This window comes from Battus philenor, unplaced genomic scaffold (genome assembly GCF_028537555.1).
Source record: "Battus philenor isolate CCGP_79_NKW_IND1 unplaced genomic scaffold, ilBatPhil1.0.hap1 SCAF_18, whole genome shotgun sequence".
NCBI lineage: Eukaryota > Metazoa > Arthropoda > Insecta > Lepidoptera > Papilionidae > Battus > Battus philenor.
The window spans coordinates 6,314,296-6,336,975 of record NW_027181680.1 but is presented as its reverse complement, the minus strand read 5'-3'; the positions used below and the strand labels follow the sequence as shown (position 1 = coordinate 6,336,975).

General features: G+C 33.8%; 2 protein-coding genes across 2 annotated transcripts; one reads left to right on the top strand and one right to left on the bottom strand.

Moving 5' to 3' along the window:
- Positions 1-341: 341 nt before the first annotated feature.
- Positions 342-4,596, top strand: Vha26 (V-type proton ATPase subunit Vha26). Its single transcript, XM_068763878.1, has 5 exons — positions 342-501; positions 667-842; positions 2,286-2,454; positions 2,843-3,037; positions 3,685-4,596. Exons 1-5 carry the CDS (start codon positions 469-471, stop codon positions 3,790-3,792), a joined length of 681 nt encoding a protein of 226 aa, XP_068619979.1. The 5' UTR covers positions 342-468; the 3' UTR covers positions 3,793-4,596.
- Positions 4,597-6,133: 1,537 nt separating this feature from the next.
- On the bottom strand, positions 6,134-22,567 carry Nmdar1 (NMDA receptor 1). The gene is made up of 16 exons (XM_068763459.1): positions 22,412-22,567; positions 20,925-21,047; positions 20,155-20,426; positions 19,271-19,423; positions 17,794-17,967; positions 16,199-16,460; positions 14,533-14,634; positions 14,161-14,272; positions 13,321-13,488; positions 12,159-12,283; positions 11,126-11,360; positions 10,313-10,461; positions 8,449-8,606; positions 7,292-7,464; positions 6,613-6,866; positions 6,134-6,313 (listed from the first exon to the last, which is right to left on the bottom strand). Exons 1-16 carry the CDS (start codon positions 22,565-22,567, stop codon positions 6,134-6,136), a joined length of 2,796 nt encoding a protein of 931 aa, XP_068619560.1.
- Between the last annotated feature and the right edge of the window lie 113 nt (positions 22,568-22,680).

Sequence of the window (22,680 nt, the reverse complement as noted above, 5' to 3'; positions counted from 1 at the left end):
ATAGAAAGGATTAATAATATATTGTGTTATTCATTTCGAAGGTAAATGATACCCCAAGCTCATCAATAGTTATACATTAAGCACAATTTTATTAAAATCGAAATAAGAGTTAAAACGATCTAATTTGTTTATTATTATATTTAATTTTTGCTTGAATATTGACAGTGCTATTTTACTTTATACTTGAATTATTCATTCCGTAAACAACTCTTTTTAGTTTTATAATTATCTTGATATTTAAAATTGAATAGAAAAATGTACAATTGATTAATTGTTTTGAAAGAAATTGTCTATGGTCTTCAATGTGTGAAAATTATTCAATATTTCTGGCAAGACAGAAGATCATATGATTGTTCAATGAAGAAGCACGTCTGGTAGGCGTCGACATACTTCTTCAGTCCAGTTTTTAATTTTCTGGCTCATCATCGTTTGTTTAACGTTAGTGGTGTAAAAGAATAATCATCAGCCATGGCGCTAAGCGACGCAGATGTTCAAAAACAGGTAATTAATATAAGGAATAAAAATTTAAGTATTAAATTTGATTCTATTAGCGACTTGGGTTTGTCAAAATGATTTCTCCAAATAGATTTACCTTTAATAATAATTTATCATCAGAATTTATAAGAATTCATATTACAATTTTATTACACATATTTTATTTAACAGATCAAGCATATGATGGCCTTTATCGAACAAGAGGCCAATGAAAAAGCTGAAGAAATCGATGCAAAGGCCGAAGAGGAGTTCAACATTGAAAAGGGTCGCCTTGTTCAGCAACAACGGCTCAAGATCATGGAGTATTATGAAAAGAAAGAGAAACAGGTTGAACTCCAGAAAAAGATGTAGGTTGCTTTTATTGATTTATAATATTACGTTTACTCTTTTGGTCGCGAGTACATGTGACAGTCTATAGTCTATGAAGTTATCAAATCATATGAACTTCATTGATTTTGTATATAGTATGAGTTTATAATTTATTACTAATATGATTTATTATTAATCATACACATGCTTAGTATTTCATATAAAATGATATCATTAGCTAAATATGTAACTTGAAAAAAAAATTAAGTGAGCCTATAGGTTTCCATTCAAATTGCTTAATAATTATAAGTAAATATTTTTTTTAATATTTTAACCTGGTTGTAGGCCATTTAAGATATTATGGCACATATTTCATGCATTATGAGAAGAGTGTTGCCTAATTCCTAACTGCAACAGAAATTTTCTAATTTTTTATTTCATAACAGCAATATGTTAAAAAAAATGACTAACTATAAAGGTCATAAGTAATAATCATCTCTTTAAAGAGTAAACCTAATACATAATTAAAATGGGAGGGAATAATCTCTGAATTTTTTGCTATTAAACTCCTTGGGGTACATTAAGGTTTAAAATTATTCATATTATAAGGGGATTTTTAATATGGACAATGTTTTTTATAAATTCCTACTTCTGAAGAAATTTTGTAAAAATTAACTAGTTGTTAATTTTTTTTTGTAAGCTTAAAATAAAGCATGAAAAATTATATTCTAAGTAAATAATTCAATGAAATTGGTGCCATGTTTAAATTACTACAAAATCAAAATAGGATACATACATAGACATATCTTCACATCAAATATAGGATTAAAACCTTGCATGGTAAGGATGTATATGTGATGTAATTTTATTAACAAAAGTTTGACTCTTGTATTTTCTTTAGTATGACAAAATAGATAATTTAAACAACTTTAATTATTTGCTGAGTTAAAGCACACAATAGAGATTAAACTTTGAATGGTTAGCATTCAGATATAAATTATATTAAACTCGGAAGTTATCTTATATTGACCTTCACACATTTTTGAAAATAGTTATCTTGTCTGTATTTTATCTTATAGAAATACTCTTTTTCAACTGTTGTTATTTCCTATATCACAGTTACACCTGTAATGATCTAAAACATTTTATATATCTCTCTTTTTCTTGTTTTTATTATATGAATAGAAATGATTCACATGTAAAAAGAATAGTTCAGTGGAAATAAATTTGAATTGAAATATTTAACTACTAGCTACTAGCTGCTCCATTCCTTCAGTCTGCTGTCAATGTTAGTAGCGGCGACGCACATGCTCTTTTAGCCACGGCGCCTACCTCGCCGCGATTTCCTAAGTCGCGTTACACGATATGAATGGGAAAATAGTTTCGGTAGTGGTATATTAAAATAATAGGACAGTAATTATTGATTGTCTTTTAAATTGTTTATAATATGAAAAATTTAATTATGGGAAATTTCTTACCAGTCAATCATCGAACATGCTGAACCAGGCTCGTCTAAAAGTACTCAAAGTACGTGAAGATCACGTCCGTAACGTTTTAGACGACGCCCGCAAGCGCCTGGCTGATGTGCCGCAGAATACCCAACTGTACACTGATCTGCTGATCACTCTTATTGTGCAAGCTCTGTTCCAGGTATATTTATTTTTATTAATTATATATGTATTATATTATAAAATGTCTTATTTATAATATACCTACCTATATGCTGTACTAGTTTGGTTCATTTAAATATTTGCACAAAAAAAGTATTAAGCATTGTGAAATGTGTTCATCAATTTATGAAACAGCATTTGTTCCGTTCTATTCTACAGTCATCATTAAAATGTAACATAAAGTGGTTGAAATGTTTCATATAGGCAGCAAAAATAGAGCGTAATAGACATATTCAACTCTATTTTACTTTTGTCATTGTGTGCTGACAATTATAAATTTATTATGTGTTTCCTTTATGGTTATTAATGAAGTAGTCTCAATTCTGGAATATAAGTTAAGCATAATATAAATTTTTTGCTTATCTTAGCTGATAGAACCAGCAGTGACCCTTCGCGTCAGAGAAGCCGATAAATCTCTTGTGGAGTCTGTGATTGGCAAAGCCCAGAGTAACTACAAGGAGAAGATTAAGAAGGATGTACAGCTGAAAATTGACACAGAGGGCTTCCTGCCACCTGATACTTGCGGTGGCATTGAGCTTGTTGCTGCTAAGGGACGCATCAAGGTAAGAAGAGCTTTAATAAATACTTTATAATTTTGCTACAGTCTTGTCTTTTTAAATCTGAACCTTCTAGGTTATTCAATATATGCATCACCAACCAGGGCTAAGGAGACCCAATTATCGTAAGAAAAATTTAATTTTTGTATATACTATTCATTGTCCAAAGGCATTCAAAATTACTGTATTGTGAAAGAATAATTAAGATACTTGTTTAAAATAATCTTTTTATGATGTTTATTCTCAAGAAGTTTGTATATTAGTAAAAGTTTACACCAAAATTTGTCATTACTTACATAATTTTTTTTAGTTAGTTCTCTAATTTGTATAGCAGAAGTCACAGTGAGAAAATTTTAGAAAATGGCATTTTAGAAAAAGATAAGCAGAGAAGAGAAATTCTATTGTACTATTTCCACAGTACAGTGGATTTTGCATAATAAAATATAAATTTTGATACTATAAAATTAAAATTAACTTTCATCTAAATATCAATTTCTATCAATGCAATAACACAGTTATTATTAAGTTTTGAAAATAAATAACCCTAGGTTTTTATTTTTTACTGTTTTTGATTTCAGTATTTATTCAGAAGTATTGGGATCACATACATATGTCACAATTTTATTATTAATTCCTGTTAATTACTGTTTTAGATTTGCAACACTTTGGAGTCGCGTCTCGAGCTGATCGCTCAGCAGCTGCTGCCGGAGATCCGTACCGCTCTGTTCGGTCGCAACCCTAACCGCAAATTCACCGACTAAGATAACAGTATAGCTGTTGCTACTAACAATTTAAACTTTCATAATTAGTAGAACTAAAATACTATTAAGTGTTTTTTCCTTTGCCTAATTAATTATATATTATGCGTACAATTTTATCGCTGTTTCAGAATGTGTTATGAATGAACTGTTGAATTGTCAGAAAATGTTCAATTATAAATGTGTGATCATGTAAGTTTTCTGATGCCTGGCATCCGCCATGATAAACTCAGTGAACTGTACATTAGTTTCGCCTTAAATATTATATCAAAATAAAATATTTAATTAATGCAATTCATTCATGTAGCCCCTTTATATATTATAGGGGTGTAGTTTATAGGTTCTTTAACATTGCTATTCTATAAAATTATTCAAATATTATATTAAACCATTTCCAAGTATAATGTTATCCCTGTTGAAATGTTATTGCAGTATTACAAACAGCACAAGTATTTTACCCTTTGTAATAGAATGTTTTGAAATTAAAATATATGTAATTTTCCCGTAATGTAAAAGCAATCTAAACTTCCAAGAGCATTTAAAAGGAATTATTGAGGGTTGCAAGGTTTAAGAGTGACGGCAGCATCCTATGTTGTGTCCACTTAAATCGAAACAAAAGATTTGGCTGGTCGCAATGTAGTGTCACTCTCGAACCTTGCAGCAACAAAAACATTCCTATTTTGATCCTGGCATTACTACGCCTTGACTTGCTTCGACTCTTACATAGCTAATAGAGAATAAGGTACAATGTACAATTCCCATTATGGCACTGTTAAAATTCTTATGTAAATATATAGATGTGTTAAATTATTCTTTTATTTCAAACCCTTACTCATACCCTCACAAAATTATGATTTCTGGAACTGAGTTCTGGAAGGATCCGTGAACTTAAAAATAAAACTAAAACTGGACAGAAGCGTTCCACTTGTACTAAGTCATTCGAACGTAGTAAACCACTCTTCCCGAGTAGAGCTGTGAAGTGTTGAAGTTGTGTATTTGCGGCTTGGGACTGTAGCGCGGACCACAGGCGATCCAAAGAGGCATCCGAATCCAACCTCGATTTGCCCAAGCTGTTGGGGAGTGGGCGGCCGCCACCTAGACACCCACCGGTGTTGTGGTGAGATTATCTTTGTTACAAAATCACAATTAATCATGGCATCAAAAAGACTACGAAAAAACGGTGTCTTTATTACTTACACCTTTATTAGCATTTTAGGAGCTTTCAAATAAAATTAATAATCGGTAACTTAGTAATATAAATTACCATTACAACATTGTATAAAATTATTTATAGCTTCCACATTTCACAAAATATTAAAGTATATTAAACACAATAATTTTGAAAATTACATTTTAGTGCCTATCAATTAATGAATAATAAACATTCATAGTAACTATTAAATACTAATACACATTTGCTATTTAGGTTCACTGATTAAAAGGTATATTTGTAGGAATAACTTAGGGTATTTACCCTGCATCTATGTCACAGCCTTATATTCTACTTTATAACACAAACACTCCTACAATTTTTAATTCAACATTTATCCACATAATTATATTAGATTATTGGCCATATAAATTTTTAACCACCGTTAAAGTTTTTTTTTCATTTAATAAAATTAGAAAGTTACAATTAATAGGTATTTGGGCAATTTGGACTGAGAAAAAAACATGGCATATTTTCCCTACTGCTGTAAATAGTATATAAATTATGATGTAATACATTTTTCAGGCCGTTACCAAGACTCTTTTCAAGTAAGTGTTCGCTTTTTAAAAACACTGAAGTCTTCTAATCTTTCAGTTAAAATTATGGTATGAAATGCGCCTTAACCCTTTGGCCTATAACCACGAGGCTGTTTCGTAGTGAAAAATTTGTGCCGTAAGCGAAAACCACGAGTCAGGCTCGTGGTGAAGAATCGGTGCATAAGATGCCGCGTACTATTTTTGTCAACTGATAAATTGATTATGATTGCACTCTAGGCGTCTAAAAATTACTATTTGTATCTAAACATCGTTTATTATTTCACAATTCTTTTCATTGCTCTGAAAAACATATGTCATGAAAGGTATACATTTTGCGCTAGTTCAAGTACGCACATGGCACAATGGCACGGCGGCGCGTGTAGGCCAAGGGTTGTACTGTACACTTGTTAAAATGAGACTGCTATTTCATAATAAAACGCAAGTTAGACTTTCAGAATAATGTAAAACGGCTTGACTATGTTTCGCGTAATTGTTAGTTTTGTTAGTTTTTCACACGGGATCTAAACTTATAACCGACTGCAAGCATTTTTTGCCTCATGTAATAATACCTAATTATACTTATAGGAATTACTTTTAATTAAACTACTAGATGAGATACGTCAGGAGTATAAGCTGGCAAATATCTCGGCACACGGGGCTCATCGCGTCTTCTCGCACCTCGGTCCACCGCCAAGCTGATGCTGCCAGCTTCTTTCACACCGTTCGACTTCGCACGACGTTGCAATGGTAGTATAGAAGCCCTCAACGACTTGCGTTTCTGCAATAAAACTCCAGTTAATGTTCAAAAATTTCTTCCATAAACGTATAAATGTATTTACTACTTACAACTTCACGCCCAATTCTAGTAGTGGGGGGATATTTTGAGAGAAATCAACAAGCTACAATAAAATTGCAACGCGTTTATTTTGTATAGAAGCAGTAAAGATTATATAAGCGGTATTGGTCGTTAACATTCTTGCAAGAGATCGTGTAAAAGGAGCGCAAGTTTTACATTTTAGTTTCAATATTTGGTTTGTAGGCGACGTGGTTGTTGGCTTCGATCTTTGCGCGGTTTACCTCAATGGCGCCTCGCCATCTGTCGGCCGCGTGGCGGGCTATCTCCATCCTCTTCTGTTTTCTTATCTGATGTCGTTTATAAACCACCTCAATGACAATCAGAACTATTCCACCTATTATGCCCGCCAACACAAGTATGAATACTCCCGCCATGTTTTTAAGACCCAGTGTGTTAGGTGTTTTCTCGTTTTCTTCGCAGTTTAGTAAGTTATTGCGAAGGATCCACTGATTGTCCAAGGATTCCATGATTCCACCTGTTTTAAACATAAATGTATTTTGACTTGGAAAAATAAGCAACAATAGACGACAGAATGTTCATTGAGACAAGTGGATCTAAATACGACAGTTACGAAAATATTGTAATCAAACACGAAAGATAACATTGAACTAGGAATTGTAACCTTTATTAATATAAGTCGATACAGCTATAGTACAATTTCGGCCAAAAATTTATAATAATATCTTTACAATACCTGAAACTAAGAATTAAAGAATGATAACTTAAAAATTTAATAAATAAAAAAAAATGTTAATAACCGATTATTTCAATATCAATAAATATATTATTTATGCTAAAACAATGCTGAAAAACTATATTCCATACTATATGTTTAGTTTGGTATATTAATATCAACTATATTAATAAATAATAGCTTTTATCAACAAAAGGAATACTTACTTTCATGAAAGTCAAGTATAGCCAGAGTAACCAAGTCTGCCCACGGTGATCCTTTCTGCAATCCCACGCCGTATCCAGACCGTCCGAATAGTTCGCCGGCAGTAACCAACTCGCAGTCCTGAGCCGCCTCAAACTCCAGTCGAGAGGAGTCCCATATGAATGCCATAAGTTTCCTAAATTTAACAACACTCTGAATCAATCCAAATAAAAATCTTTTCCAGATTCTTTGATACGTAACATAAACTTCTACTTAGTATTAGTTTCATAATCTATGATCAGCATCGCACAGTTCTGACATGCATAAAACAATGTTCAAAAGAAACATGAGGTAGAAGGCCTTTTTGAGTAATTATCCAACACCAATAACTTTTCTCTTGCATATGCATTTTATCACCATCGTCGACATTTCAGTAGTAAGACGCTACTGCTAACTCATAGATTTGAAATAGGATCAGTACGACGTGGCCTGCATCTGGCGTCTCCTGATGGCATTACAAGGTCGTCTTTCCATCGTTATAAAACTCGCTTACCGTCGCTTCAACTTACCAACTCCGTAATTTTTGTCGTCCTTGTTCGATTTTTTAGAGAAATCCCATGCATATTTCCATGGCTTGTTGGGCAACTGTCTTTGCCAGTAAAGTCCAAAGTGAGACCACGTTTCGTTGCCCTTACGGCTATATACATAAGTAAACTAGTTATACAAAGTTTTTGCCCTAATATTACTTCATCACTATCACCAGGTTAGCCGATTAACGCCCACAGCAGGCATAGGCCATCCATGGTCGCCACGGTAACCGTTCTTGCGCCGCAGCCAGGGACTTTCCGCGACATTAATAAGTCGTCGGTCTAACTATTGGACGTCGTCGTCGTTTCAGCCCATAGACAAAGTATCTATGGACGAATTTACCATAATCGCCACGCCTGGCAGGCGGGTTGGCGATTGCAGTGAGGTATTATGGTACGCAAAGGATGCTGCTGCCCATCCTCTGGAAGTTTGTTATGTAAGTGGTGGTAATCCCATATAATCAATACGCAAAGTGTGAGTTAATTAAAATTGTATTCCGATAATCGAACCCACGACCTACGATTGCAAGTCAGTACCGCTAAGATCGAGAAATATTTGTAAATCGTCATAAATCTAAAATATAAGCAATTACCCATTTTTCACGTCTTGTATAGCTTGTTCCGCGTTGTCATAATTATTTGCTTCCATCGTACGATACATATTTGAGAGTTCCACTTGGCGTCTAAAGTACATATCCACCGCTGAACCTTTTACCGTAGCGCAAGTTAAGTTTTCCATTGTGTTACGAAGCTATATGGATAATAAGTATATTTATTATTTAAAATTTATACTCTTAAAACCAGAATATAAATAATTCAGTTTTTATATGTGAACATTGTGTTTAAAGAGAATTTAATTTTTTGTATTAAAAAATAAACCTATGTTGTGAGAACATAATATATGTGAATGATTCAATGAATTTTGAGTTGCTCAGTAATTGGATTGACAGGCCACTAACAAGGGTGATACTACCTGACATTTGATTTGGCACATCGGAAAGAAGAGGAAGACTCGATTGAGTGTCCCGACAGCTTGGTATATAAGTAGAATATTTTCCTAAAAGATTAAATTTTCGTCGTGCCAAATCAAATCTCTGGTACTAGAAATATACTTATTCAAACTCGCCAAGACTCAAAAAAAAATCCTAACGATCCAGAAATATTGTTAAGAACAAAACTTTGTATTTGATAAAAGAATCTTAACATGACATCACCTATTATATAATAAATATTCCGCCTGTTAAATTTCCTTTAACCGTCTGAATCGAAGTTTTTTCGAAATCTTTCTTTTCTTTTTTAATTATTTTGCTATTAACAATATATTTAGCCTGGCCATGAATACTGTTATAAGTAACAATAAACAAAATATTACGTTTAAATTTGGAATCTCTGTTTTTTTATGATTGTTCTTTGTGTTATTTTAGCGTCTTATTTAATATCTTGAAAAATATTTTGTGACATTAATGGAGCAGGAGGAAAAAAGGACTGAATCCCTGAGATTTAAATTACATAAAGTAGGTATGGCGCAAAACTTGATAGATACAATGAAATCTTGTCTATTTGTGACAGAAAAAGATCTGGTCGTCTACTTAGTGTCCGTACAAAAAAGGCGATAAAAGCAGTAAGGGATAGAATTCGAATAAATCCTGTCCGAAAACAAACGATTTCATCTCTGGAGATGAAGACAGCACCTAGAACTATGTCGCGTATTTTAAAAGATGACTCAATACTCGCAGCCTAAAAAAGACTGGTCGTTTCTTAATCGATAATTTTAAAAAATGGATAGGGTGGTAAAATCAAAACAACTACGCTTAAGTACGCAAAGGGAGGTCGCAGAAAAATTTTGTCTGCGGATGAGAAATTTTTATAATTGAGCAATGTTTTAACAAATAAAATGACCGATAATATTTACGCTGAAAACCCTAAATAAATTTCTCAATTAGCCATCAGAATACAAGGTTGGCATCAGTCTTTAGTGATGATTTAGTGGAGTGTCAGCTATAAAGGAATGACTGCACCATATTTTTTTGAAAAGACTCGACGCCGGGTTATAAAGCTCGATCTACCCAAAAATGGCTAGAAACGAACCTTCCGTAGTTCATCAGAGCTGAGTACTGGCCCTCATCTAGTCCTGATCCACTGGATTGTGATTTATTACTTTTAGAAAGTAAGGCTTGCTCTCTCTCTCGATTATTTGGTATTCCTATCCCAACTCATACGATTAGCAGTGAATAATTTTCCTATAGAAAGAGTGTGTTTTTCTACTGATAACTGGCTTAAACGTTTAAAGGACTATATTGCATACAATAGAGAACATTTCGAATATGTTTTAAATATTTTTACGGTTTTATTTCAATGTATTAAACTTACACACTGTAATAATAATAAAAGTTATTTATTGTTTTTCATTTATGGCAAGACTAAATATAAAACGTGGATTCGTAAATAGGTACGCACCCTTGCGTCGTTTATTCCTGTGAGCTTTGTTTTGGGACGTTCGAGTACGAGGAAAGCGGCCAAGTTCGCCGTATACGATGCGACTATAATCATTGCGAATCCGGCCCACACCATGCCTAGCACTCGAGCTGAGAAGCTACGAGGGGTGCCTGTAAACAAACAGATTAAAATAAATAAGGCATTATTTTCCTTTGACAAAAACCATCAAAAAATAGATACTTTAACTATCCATATATATTAGAGATATCCATCTATATACTGATTTATCACGACATATTTGGTAGCAGCTCTAAGCATTATAGATTTGAAATTTGATATGATTATTCATTTCAGTAGTAGAGTAATCTGAGAACGGATTTTACGTCATATGATTAAAATCTGCCCACGAGGGAGGTAGAGAGGGCATTAAAATGCATATTTTCAAAGTATAAATCATATAGCAATAAAACCTGGGCGAATTTTTTTGGCATGTTAGATTATACATTAAAAGAGGAAGAGTTATAGGCTCTCTTAAAAAATGGTTCGTGAAGTAAATATTCTGACGGTATGTAATCGATATATATCTGATCTTCGAGAATAATGAATATAGAAAATAGCAATGGTTAGCACTAGAAAAAATTATAATCAAGTTTTCGTTTTGGGGAAACTGTGTTTGTTATTGTCATACAGTCCCATGTCGACGTTTCAGCCTATTGATGTCCATTGCAAGACATAGGCCTCCCCCAAAGACATCTCCAGATGGCGATGCGATGATGGCATATATCATTATTGCATTATCATAATAAATAAAAATCAATCAATGGCAATCTTTACCTTCGCCAATACCACTGTTCAGTAGCACACCCCATGCGAACCATATCGCACTAGAAAGATTTAAAGCGTCCTCTTCTGTACCATCAATATTAGCTAATTTAAATCTTCCGAATGGCGAAAATCTGTCAAGTAGGTACAACACTAACGCCACTACATGCACCGAGACCATTACTAGTATCCATAATGTGTTAGAGAATGGTTGTAAAAACGACACCAACGTTGACGAACGAGATGGCTGTGAAAAGAGAACTTTATAAATTGAACATATAATAATTACTTTTCTTAATATAAGGTATTATTTAATAATAATTCATTTAACAATTAATAAAAATGTGTTTAACATCACTAATTATACTATATTAAAAAGAATTATGCAAATTTACTCTTGTAAAATGTTTCTTTATTTTTGTATGTCGAAAATAATGTTACACAGTGTAAATAGTTATAAGTGTAAAAACTATAAAGGGTTGAATGTACAGTTTATTTTTAGGCAAAAAAACCCTAATGCATTTAAATCTATGTCCAATCAACCTGTATGTTGTGATCACTCTGAAATATCTTATATTAATTTATATTTTCTTTTGGGATGCGACATGCCAATAATTCTGGCAGTACAAAGTCTGCACGGACAATTTAACGCTTTTATATTATCATAACGTTATTTATTATTTCCAAAACCATTGATTTTTGGATAGGGTGTACCATAATTAATTGAATATTACCCTCATATTACCCTAATATTACTTATAATCATCCTGTATTTGAAATTATATTTCCTTTTAGCAGGCGTCGTAATTAAGCTTAACAGTATTATTCAATAAGGTTTTATGTTAAATTTTAACATCAATAAAGCATTAATTTTTAGGATTAATTACTGAATAAATTAATCATAGCAAACATTGTGAGTTACATTCAAACTGCGTCTTCCTGAACGTACAAATATGTTATCAAAACTTTGTATTTATTGTCTTATAAATTTATCGTTGATTATATGTCTTATGTATAGTAAAGCTAATAAGTAAATATAGCTTACCTTCTTCTCCAAGATTGTTATACCTTGGTATTTGAAAGGTTTGCTGAACTCTATAAACTCTGCTCTTTCGGGATTTATTGTCAATGGAGCCACGATTAAGTCTGCGCGTTCGTAAACCAATTCACCTGTTTAAAACATTTTGATTTGCTCAATAAATTTATTGAATTGAATAGAACCCGGTATTTGTTTGACAAATCGAGCATAGGTGCATAGTAAAGGTCGGTTGGGTTTGTACTGTATTTGTTTTTATTGTCTTCACCGCGCAGCGCTCCGGCAGCTTGTTTTATAGATAGATTTGTTAAAAACTGACGCGTTTTTAAAAGATTAGTTTTTCTGACAAAAGATATTTCCGACGTACCAAATAAAATTCCGGACGCTAACAATAACAGAGCACTGGTAGCCCAGCGGTAGAAGACTTGCGAACGTAGGTAACGGGTTCGATTCTCAAGATACGATCTTATGTAATACTTTAGACATTAATTATATAGGGTTGCCATTGTTTACTAACAAGTTTCCAGACGATGAGCAGCAGCGTCTTCTGCGAATCGTAAAACTTGGCTGCCATCGCTAACCTTCCTGCCGAGCTTGAATGTTATGGTATATCCTGGTATAGATATCTTTGGAGGAGGGCTATACCCTGCAGTGGGCGTCTATGGGCTAAAACGCCGACTACGACAACAAACACTCATTTAAATACGTCAAACAGTAATAGAATTCTAAAAATTATGGAATATTGCTAAGGTGTTCACTGCCCTTTTTACTGCAAAACTTTGTATTTTATTTCACGTCATCATCGTCATTATCATATCAGCCGAGCCCCAAACCTAAAAAGAACGGTTGAAAGAAACACATCGGCACTATGTATATATTTTATTTGTAGTAAGATAAAGCGTAGGACACAAACTTTACTAACTAATAACTCTACTTTTTAATTAAATATAGCGGTGGGAGCCTAGAGCGTAGAAACGTTTACTATTTTTGCTTCTGTTACTTACATTATGTATATTACACTTTTGAGAAAAATTAGTAATGTTTTTGTGAAAACAGAATACACTTTCACATAGTAATTGAGAAGCTAGAGTCAATGTTTTAATTTGTATAAATTTTCTCTTAACGACTACAATTACCAGAATTAATTGTAAGTTAAAACAAAAAAAAATACCTATAAGTCCAGTCCATTCCTTTTTTGCTCCCGGCACGGATAGATTACGTATTACGTAATGACCAAATTGTCCGTCAGGCGAGAGGGCCAGTGAGTACGTGAAGTTAATAGCCTTCGAAAGGTATCGTAACAGGTCCATGCAGAAGCCTTTGCAGCAATATAATCGATCTGCGGATAATTATATAACTAGATCGATGTTAGCATTGCTTCTTCCTACCTCTTTTTATCTATTTACTTTTCAAACAATAACACGACTTTACTATTAATTTTTAAGTGTTCTCTTTGTACATACTTAAAAATCATTACAAGTAGGATTATTATCATCATTATTTCGGTCGTATGTTGTCCACTGCGGGTCACGGTCGTCTCCCCTCTATTTCCAATACAGGCCAGCAGGATGTGGCTTCCACCAAGAGTTTTCCGTGTATCAACCTTGAAGATGAATATCTTTCGCTACGCTTGCCGGGCTGTGGTCCTTATTTTAGAAGCTTAAGGTCCCGGTGGTCATCTTTTCTGCGCGTTTTGTGACCTGACTACTGCCACTTCGTCTACGAATCTCCTTATTTACGATTTGATCTCGTAGAGTAATCTCGATTTGTATAATAATAAATATTAATTAATCAAGAAGTTATGTTTAAAGATGCGACTTGTTAATGTTGCCATACATTATTTCTTCAAAAAAACATTATTAACCTTATTCGACTAAACCTTTTTACATGAGTGGTTTAAATGTCACTAATTTGATTATGTGTTTACATAACAAATCATTTAAAACATCTATAGTGTCGAAATTATCGTCTTTTAATGATTCTTCATTTTTTTTCTGTAAATTGCACTTACCGGTTTCATCGCTGGAGTTGTAGTGGGGGCAAGGTATTTCCTCCGAAGTACATTCACCGTCGTCGTCTATGCGACGCGCGTATACAAAGGGCTTCTCTTCTATTGTTAACACCTACGTTTAAATAAATGTGTTTTATGATTCCACTTTTATCAACATTACTTGTTACATGTCCAATGTTATTCTTGAAGTTGAAGTGCTACCGAAAATGCTATATTTTAGGACAGCGCGGCGAGGTGGGAATCGAGGAAGAAAGAGCATAAGTGCTGCCGCAAATTCGCTGCTAGCATACCTAAGGCGCGGTTTAGCAGTTTCGGTAGCGTTATAAAGTTTTTCTTTTTTCATAAATTAAAAATTTTGTTGTATCTTCTTACCTTAAGATGTGTTGGTATCATAAAGCCTTCCGGCTTCGATGAGCTTCTCCCCATCCATATGATCTCGTGTTCCTTTAATTCCAGACGCATTTTCTGCGTGTCCTGCAATACAATGTCATTATATTTTCAGAGAAATTGACGAATGTATTTTTAGTTGTATACCACAAAAACTAATACATACATAACTTACACAAGAAAAATAAGGTTTAATGTAATGTTATCGTATGTGTTTTTTTTATACTTGCGTTATAGATTGGTCTCAAATAAAATGAAAACAGGGTCTGTATTAAATAATAAATAAATAAATATTCGTTTAAAAATTCCCATTTTTATTTGATTTAATATAAAATCATTAATTATATATATGAAAATGTTTCAGAATGTTGGTAAACTAACAACAAGTAAGGTAGGTTCTTGTGAATTTAACTTTTTTCATGAAGTTTTCAACACAGCTATCAAAATATACAAAATTAAGTTAATGCAGACGGAGAAGGAAATATATTAATACACGTAGAACCTCAAAAGTTGATAGGCATTTTGGTATAGGTATTGAATTTATTATTAAATTGCTGGTTGCACCAACAGACTTTATTGTCAAAGGTGATAAAGAAATAAAATATATTTCAGAGTGATTACTTTATTTTTGTTCGATGTTATGTCTTCATAACGGATTACCTACAAAAATAGTTTTCTATTTCGTTCGCTACAAGATTAGAAATAACGTGATTATATTTTAAATGTAAAAATTTGTACACGTACAATCAAAAACGCCCTATTTTATTTGATGTCAAATGTTTACGAGCTAAAAACTGGTGTTTTACTTTGCGGTTTGTATATGAAAGGGAGTGTAGTTTTCACTTATTTCTTTAATTTTCTTTTGTAGGAAAGAACCTTTCTGTAGCCTTAACGATATATGTAATAAAATACAGCATATATATTTATATAGTGATAGTTCGAGAACGGCTGACTGGAACCGCTATACCGTTCATCAGGGAATCGCGCATACGCAGCGGACGGTACAGCGATTCCGGTTGGACTAGAAAGGATTGTTATGACCGTGTTGCTAGCTTGTGATTCATACAGCATCATATAAATTGAGCTTGCAGAACCGGTCTGCAAGCAGTTCTACTACAAACCAGATGCATGACCTGTGATTAAAGACGTTGATTAACTAACTTCAGTTACTCTTATGTAACAGTTTAGTTTGGTAGCTGTGTAAAATATTAAGGATGGTTAGAGAAAGTCTTTTTGATAGTCAAAGAGTACAAACTCTCTCTAACCACCTTTGCTGAGATCGAATAGTGGAAAGGACTAGAAGGTATTAAGGTAGTCTTAACATTGAAAGGCATTAATATCGCGTGTAATGTAACACTGTGGAAATTATCGATTGTAAAAAAATAATCCAGCTATTGTAGCCACAGTGTCCAGCTATTATAACTTTTCAATAACTGCCTTAACTCAAAAACTTGAACAATGTATCCAACTTTTAAGTAAACAATATACGTATGATTTTGTCATCTGATATTGTGTTAATAGCGTAATTTTACATTTGATATAGAGGAACTTTTTCATCTAAAAAATAATTGATTGATAAGATTTATCATACCCTATTTTCGCGGGTTTGGTATAATAATAAATTTTATTATTATTTAAAAGATGTACGTACTTTAGAGTAGAAATATTTGCCAACAGCGACATGTTCCCCTTGTGCACGAACGTTAACCATGTCATATTCCGCATGGACCCTGTCGCCGTGGTCGTCGAAGGCCACGTGACCAGTGGCACCGTTCTCCAAACTTTGTCGGCGGATGTAATCAAATAGTAATCGACCAGTAGTCCATATGGACCCGGAGTTGTCGCAGTCTGAAGGTGGCGCGTGGATTTCTTCAGAAGTGTTCATGTCGCGGATTGCCGAAGCCAAGACGTAGCTATAAACGAATAACTATAATAACTATAAAATTGTAATCATCATAAATCATAATTGTAATTGTAATTGTATTGTACGTAATTGTAATTGTACAAATAAGAAGCCACGTCATCGTTATCATTATCATGTTAGCCGATAGACGTCCACAGCAAGGTATAGGTCTGTTTAAATGATCGTCATGATGACCGGTCTTGAGTTGCCAGCATCTAGCAACTTTCCGCATCTTTGACTATATCGTAAGTCTACATTCTCGGACCTCGGATCGGGGGAGACTCGTGCCACTTTTCGGCCCCAATGGTTGTCAGTTACCCAAGCGATGAACACCGGCCACTGTCACTTCAGAAGAGTAATTCTTCAAGTTACTTCTGTCACCTTTCCTTCAGCGGGTCTCATCAATGATAGGCTACACACATTCGTACAATTGATAATTTGTAAACCTCAACCGAAGTCTCGCTTTGAGTGAAAAGAGAAACACTATATTTTTTCGCTGATTCGCATTAAAGAACGCCTCAATATACCGCGCTCCGAGTAGCGACGCCACAACAGAACAACGCTTTGACAAATATTGCCACAATGTGCCAGTTTTACGCCAGGCGATTGTTGAAAACCTCCATGTTATTCTGTTAATATAATTCCAAAATTAATCCAACAATTTCATTTTAGTTAGGATATATAGTACTTTAAAAAAAAACTACTAAAGTTTGTTATTGCTTCATTTCACATCCTCAAATTAGAAGATGACTAATTTAATCAATTATCAACGATCAGACGATCAACAGTGAATAATATTAGAAAACTTTGTGAAGTATGTATGTATTGTTGGTAGTCAACACTATGAAGAACTCTTGGCATTGACGTCTATCGGTGCCAATATACGTACATGCCAAAAAATTGCAGCTGAATCTTTAGACAATGAATCAGAAAATGTCTAATACAAATCCTTTTTGTTATTTATAGATATGTGTTCATGGTGGTCCGTCAGGACAAAGTTTGAAAACCTTTAAACCTATTTTCAATCCGGCTGTATAACGTAAACACTCTGATTTTTTTTTCATTGGAATGCGAAAGATCAATAACTTCTGCCAATACAAAGTCTTAGTTTACTATCTGTTTCTACGCAGATAGTAAACATTAATAAATTTTAATATGTTTTAGTCTATATTTAATAGAATGGCTATATTACTTTGAGAATACAAGCATTCCATATGGAACAGTCATGCGGTAAACGTCACTCTAGTCTTTCACTTCTATTAGGATATAGAACCTCTCTGTACTTCAAAGGTTCCGTACTCCTAAATTACTTTAGATAAAGAGAACCCACGAAAATCGCTTACATGGAATCCTGAATATGGGCGTGTTCGTTGGTAGCATTGACTAGACGTAGTCCCAGGAGGCCTTCGGGAGCATTTGCGGCGTCCAGAGCCTGTTCCGTCACCATCCACACGTAGCCCGTTGTTGTCATGTTGAGGTATGTTGCGTCCCGAAATATTATCTCAGCGTCCGTCTTGCTGTTAACAACAAACAATATTCTTAGTTATTTTTATTTTACATTCTTTTATCATAATAGCAGTTCATGAAGTGATAAATATTATATTTTACTTGCTGTTATTCGCCCGCCTCGCGAACTTATTGAACGGTACTTCAATCCCCTTTGCAGTTTGAAAGTCATAAAAATCCATTCTTAGTTGACCTCTACTCAGCGAAAAGAACATTACTTCCCAAATTTCTAGTCTCTAAATCTAACAGTTGTTAAGTATATTTATAACAGAAGTAGCCAACCTGCGGCCCGCGAGCCATATCACTTATTTTGTACTTTTATTTATATGTTTTTGAAAAATATAATTTTAGATAATGCAAATCTTTTTTCATACTTTAAAATTAAAACTTATAACCAATAACAAACTGATTGGTTACAGGTTGTAAAAGGTTTAAATGGGTGAATGTGTCACACCGTTAAGTCATTCGATGTTTGGCACTAATCGGTATAACATTACAGCTGAGGATGCCCCGTGGAGGGGTGAAACACGTCTTGAGTGATTTAACGGTGGTAGTTGTGTAATTCGCATTGTTTGCCGCATGCGCATTTATCAATGAGCTGGCGGGCGGTGCTCTTTATTGCACGACTACTGCTACATAGCCGAAGTAGTTATACTCGTATATTAGTCCATTTCTTACGTTACATTATTTTTTTTTATTGTAATGCGATAAACCAATATCTTCTGACAGTAAAAAGTTTGTAGAGACTGATAGTATCCAATAGTTTTAATATGCAGTAATTCGTATTTTGAAAACGCTTTTTCCTACTAATTATTATCATTACATTATTTATTATTTCTGAAACGATTTATGAAAAAAATGAACAATACATTAATTGATAGTTAATGAGCATTTACATTAAAGATACTAAACCTTTTACACCTTTAACTAATTGCTCTGTACATAGATGTACAGCATGTTATACAACACAAACTTAATTTATAGCAATTCCATATTCAAGTAAACTTTAAATGTCATTTCTATGTTTTCAGAGCAACACTATTGTTTAATTCGTAATAAATTTTGTGAAATTTGATATTAAATTGAATATTAATATAAATAAAAAGATAAGTGGTGTACGGACGACCATTTTTTTTTTGATTTATTAATTAAAAAATAGATATATTGATGTGGGGTGAAAACGGTATCAAAGAAAGCTACATAAAAGTTATGCGATTATATCTTACTTTTTTAACTCTAGGAAAATCATTCAAAAGATTTCAAGATTTTTGTACTAATAAAAATCATTTAAGAAGCAATATATAAGACACATACCTCGCATACATAAGGAATACTCTTGCTTGGGCACTTTTTACATCAATTAGCCTGTCACTGAACGAGTCTAACCCGGGTTCGAACTCAATAACCTGTTCCACGACCACCTTGCGATCGACATCTTCGTCTATACTTTGAGATGTAGTTTGAAATCTGAGAACATTCGTTATCATATTAGAAAGATTTATTAATTTACGAATATTAATTTACGTAGACTGAGTTTTACAAACTATTCATTTAAAATTAGAGAATCTATTCATTATTGATGTTTACATTGCTAGCATCTGCCTATATTTATCAAAGCAATTATCAGTGGTATTTATTTAAACCATTATCATGATGTCTGCCGATAGATGATGGACTGGATGTCATAGGCAATCCCAAAGATCGCATGGACTACCCGCAAGCTTGCCTATGTCGACAGCCCATCTAGCAGGGAGCATATTCAAGTCGTGTCTATGGCTCGTGGTCGCCATTAGAGAATCTTTTGTCACCAATAGCCTTCGCCTTTGTGCCCCGCCCACTGTCATTTCAGACAAGAAAGTGATTTTCGTTCTTTTGCGCTCCTCATTTCTTACATCTGTCATAATGTGTCATGTGAAAGTGTAATACGCACTGTGTTCGATTCGGCTTGTATAATGAAAAATTTCGTGACTTTAAAAAAAAAACGAGTCTTATGTGCGAACACATTTCCTTAGGCGCGGTACACTGATTTCAGTAGCATGTGAACCTACCTCTTAAATTTTTGCTATGTAAATTGTAAATACTGTTTTAATATTACAGATGGTAGGTCTTTTGATTTTAATTGAGGACTTTATTTGTGGATGTAAGGAATAGAACATAGTGAAAAAACTTATGAGATATTAATAATACTAGTGTCATACCGTCCAAGAATAGCTCTGCCATCTGTGTCCGAGCTGTGGATAACAATAACCTTCATGTAATTAAAATGTTTGAGTACGTCAACCCAGACGTCCGCCTGGTGCGAATACGGTGGCACTGTACGCAAAAATGATACGTGTATGTTTTTATCGGAGAAGGCAGAATCCCGTGAGGAAATGCCGATGACCGGAATATGATAGAACCCACTCGTGTACGACACAGCTGCTGGGGAAAGCTCTCCGGTTAATGGATGCGAAACAATCACGGCGTATACCTGAAAATTTTATTATATGTTTATTAAAAAATACATTTAATTCGTCGTTTTGGTGAATTAATTCAAGATTTAAAGCTCAATTATTCCATCCCATGGAGGTATTGCGCGCCATTTAATGTGTTTTTTGTAGTAAGATATTGCTATTTTGAATTTAATATACCAAAAAATTACTGTTTATAGCATGTATAGCATTTATGCTTATAGCATATTTCTTGTCTAATTTCATACATATTTCCATCGTTTATTATTTATATTTTTTGTATGAAAATGTTTCTTTTTATATAATATAACGTTTTAACAGGTATGGTTTCTGTGATGATGCTAAAACTCGCAGCCACTGAAATTATGGCAAACAGTTTTTTTTTAATAAAAGATGAGATTTCTGTGCTATATCAGCCGAACTTTAGTCTCAGTAATATACAATATTCATTTGATTTTTTTCGCTTCGCATTTAAAGAACAAAGTAATTGTTGAAAATACTTTAAGCATTATACTTACGCGATGTCCAATTAAGTCTTTGCAGACGTTAAGAGCAGTTTTTATAGGATTTGGATCCATTAAAATAGAGTAGTCGTGGTAAGTAACCCCCCGCGGCACATACTTGTCTTTAAAATTAAGATTCTGTAATTTAAAAAAAAATTGATAAACAAATTTTTGGCGGTGCCAATTAACATTAGTTTAAGAAATTATTTTTTTATTATTACTTTAACAAACCGTCATATCAAGTCTGTTCTTTGGTAACAATGTTTTTATAACGAGTTGGTCTTTAGGACTGCGCTTCGATCAGAGCTGTGCGAAGATGCGTAGCGATGGTATGTGTAGTGAGGTATGTTAAAAACAAATTTAATTGCTTCTATTTACCTCACCTCGCTCAGCGCAATCACGTTAAAATATCTAAGTATTTTCTTAGCCCAGCTGAATGGCAAGATGACGCGACAGCGGACAGGCCAAAGGTTCTGAAGCCGAGAACCACACTAACTTGCGGTTTTGCAGGGTGACGGGTGACGTAATTTGGCATAACATAACCGTGTAACAGGACCTTTGGCAAAGTATGGGAGGCAATGCGTGAATGGGTGAATGCTGTATGTTGAATGTTGAAAAAGGGAATAAAGAGAGATATTGTGAAGGATGGAAGAAAGAAGGTAAAAATTGGTATATCCCTGGCCCGAAAACAAGATGGGGAAAGAGTATTTTTAAATAAAAAGGCAGAGACCATGGACGTGCAAGAGCAGCGTAGGATGTATGCCGGCTAGAAGAAAAGACTACCTACCTTGCTAAGGTCGTCAGAAGACGCAAGATGGTAACGGAACTATTATATCGCGTATTTTTTGTGTAATAAAATCAATTGTATTGTATTATTAGCCTTCTTGACTAACCTATTTTATGTGGTATTTTTAACCTATATGATAAACAGACGACCTCGTTCAGATAGTCCAAAGATTCGGCATGTAGGCCGCTCCCTACTGAGCCTATGTTCAGCTGGATTGTTCTTTAATCATATACGTATATTATTTATATTGCTAACGAATATTGTTTACCGGTTGAGTTGAGGTGGGACGGGAGAGCGTTAAAGGTGTTTAAGTTCTAGTCTCTTTATAATAACTAAGCTTGAGGACTTCCCTAGATTGGCTTGCTGCGCTCAAAAGGCGCCCAAGGCATATTCTCCCGTCACACATTCGGAATTAACCGTGCCCTTGAGAATCAAACCTCGGCTCTACAAATTGCTTTTATAAGATTATCGGGAAAAAAGTACGTTTATAACAATAATAACGAAATGAAAATGATATAAATATTATATCTTATTTCTGTACATATATATGTATGTATAGATATATATATGTATATATATATATATATATATATTAATATTATTATCTGTTCGGTTATAAAAATGTCACTTTAATTGTAAAATTTAATTAGCCTGAAATCTGTGTAAAAATTTGACAACCGTCGACTGAAGTTAGTCTTATAGTCAATATACTCACGGATATAGTGTCCTTGAAGAATGCAATTGACTCGTTACTCGACAAGACCCCTCCGACATTGTAATAGGTCGGGTTGGAGAAACGTCTGCGGTCAATTTCCGTGTTAGCTAGTTTGCTGCTCCATATGAGTGCAATGGTCAGTTGATAAATCAACATTCTAAAAAAAAATAACCAGTAAACATCGTGATAAAAAAAACTTATCTATTTCTTTTATTAATAACAGATGGCATCTATCGTCCAGGACACTTTAAACCTGCTTATGTTCTAGG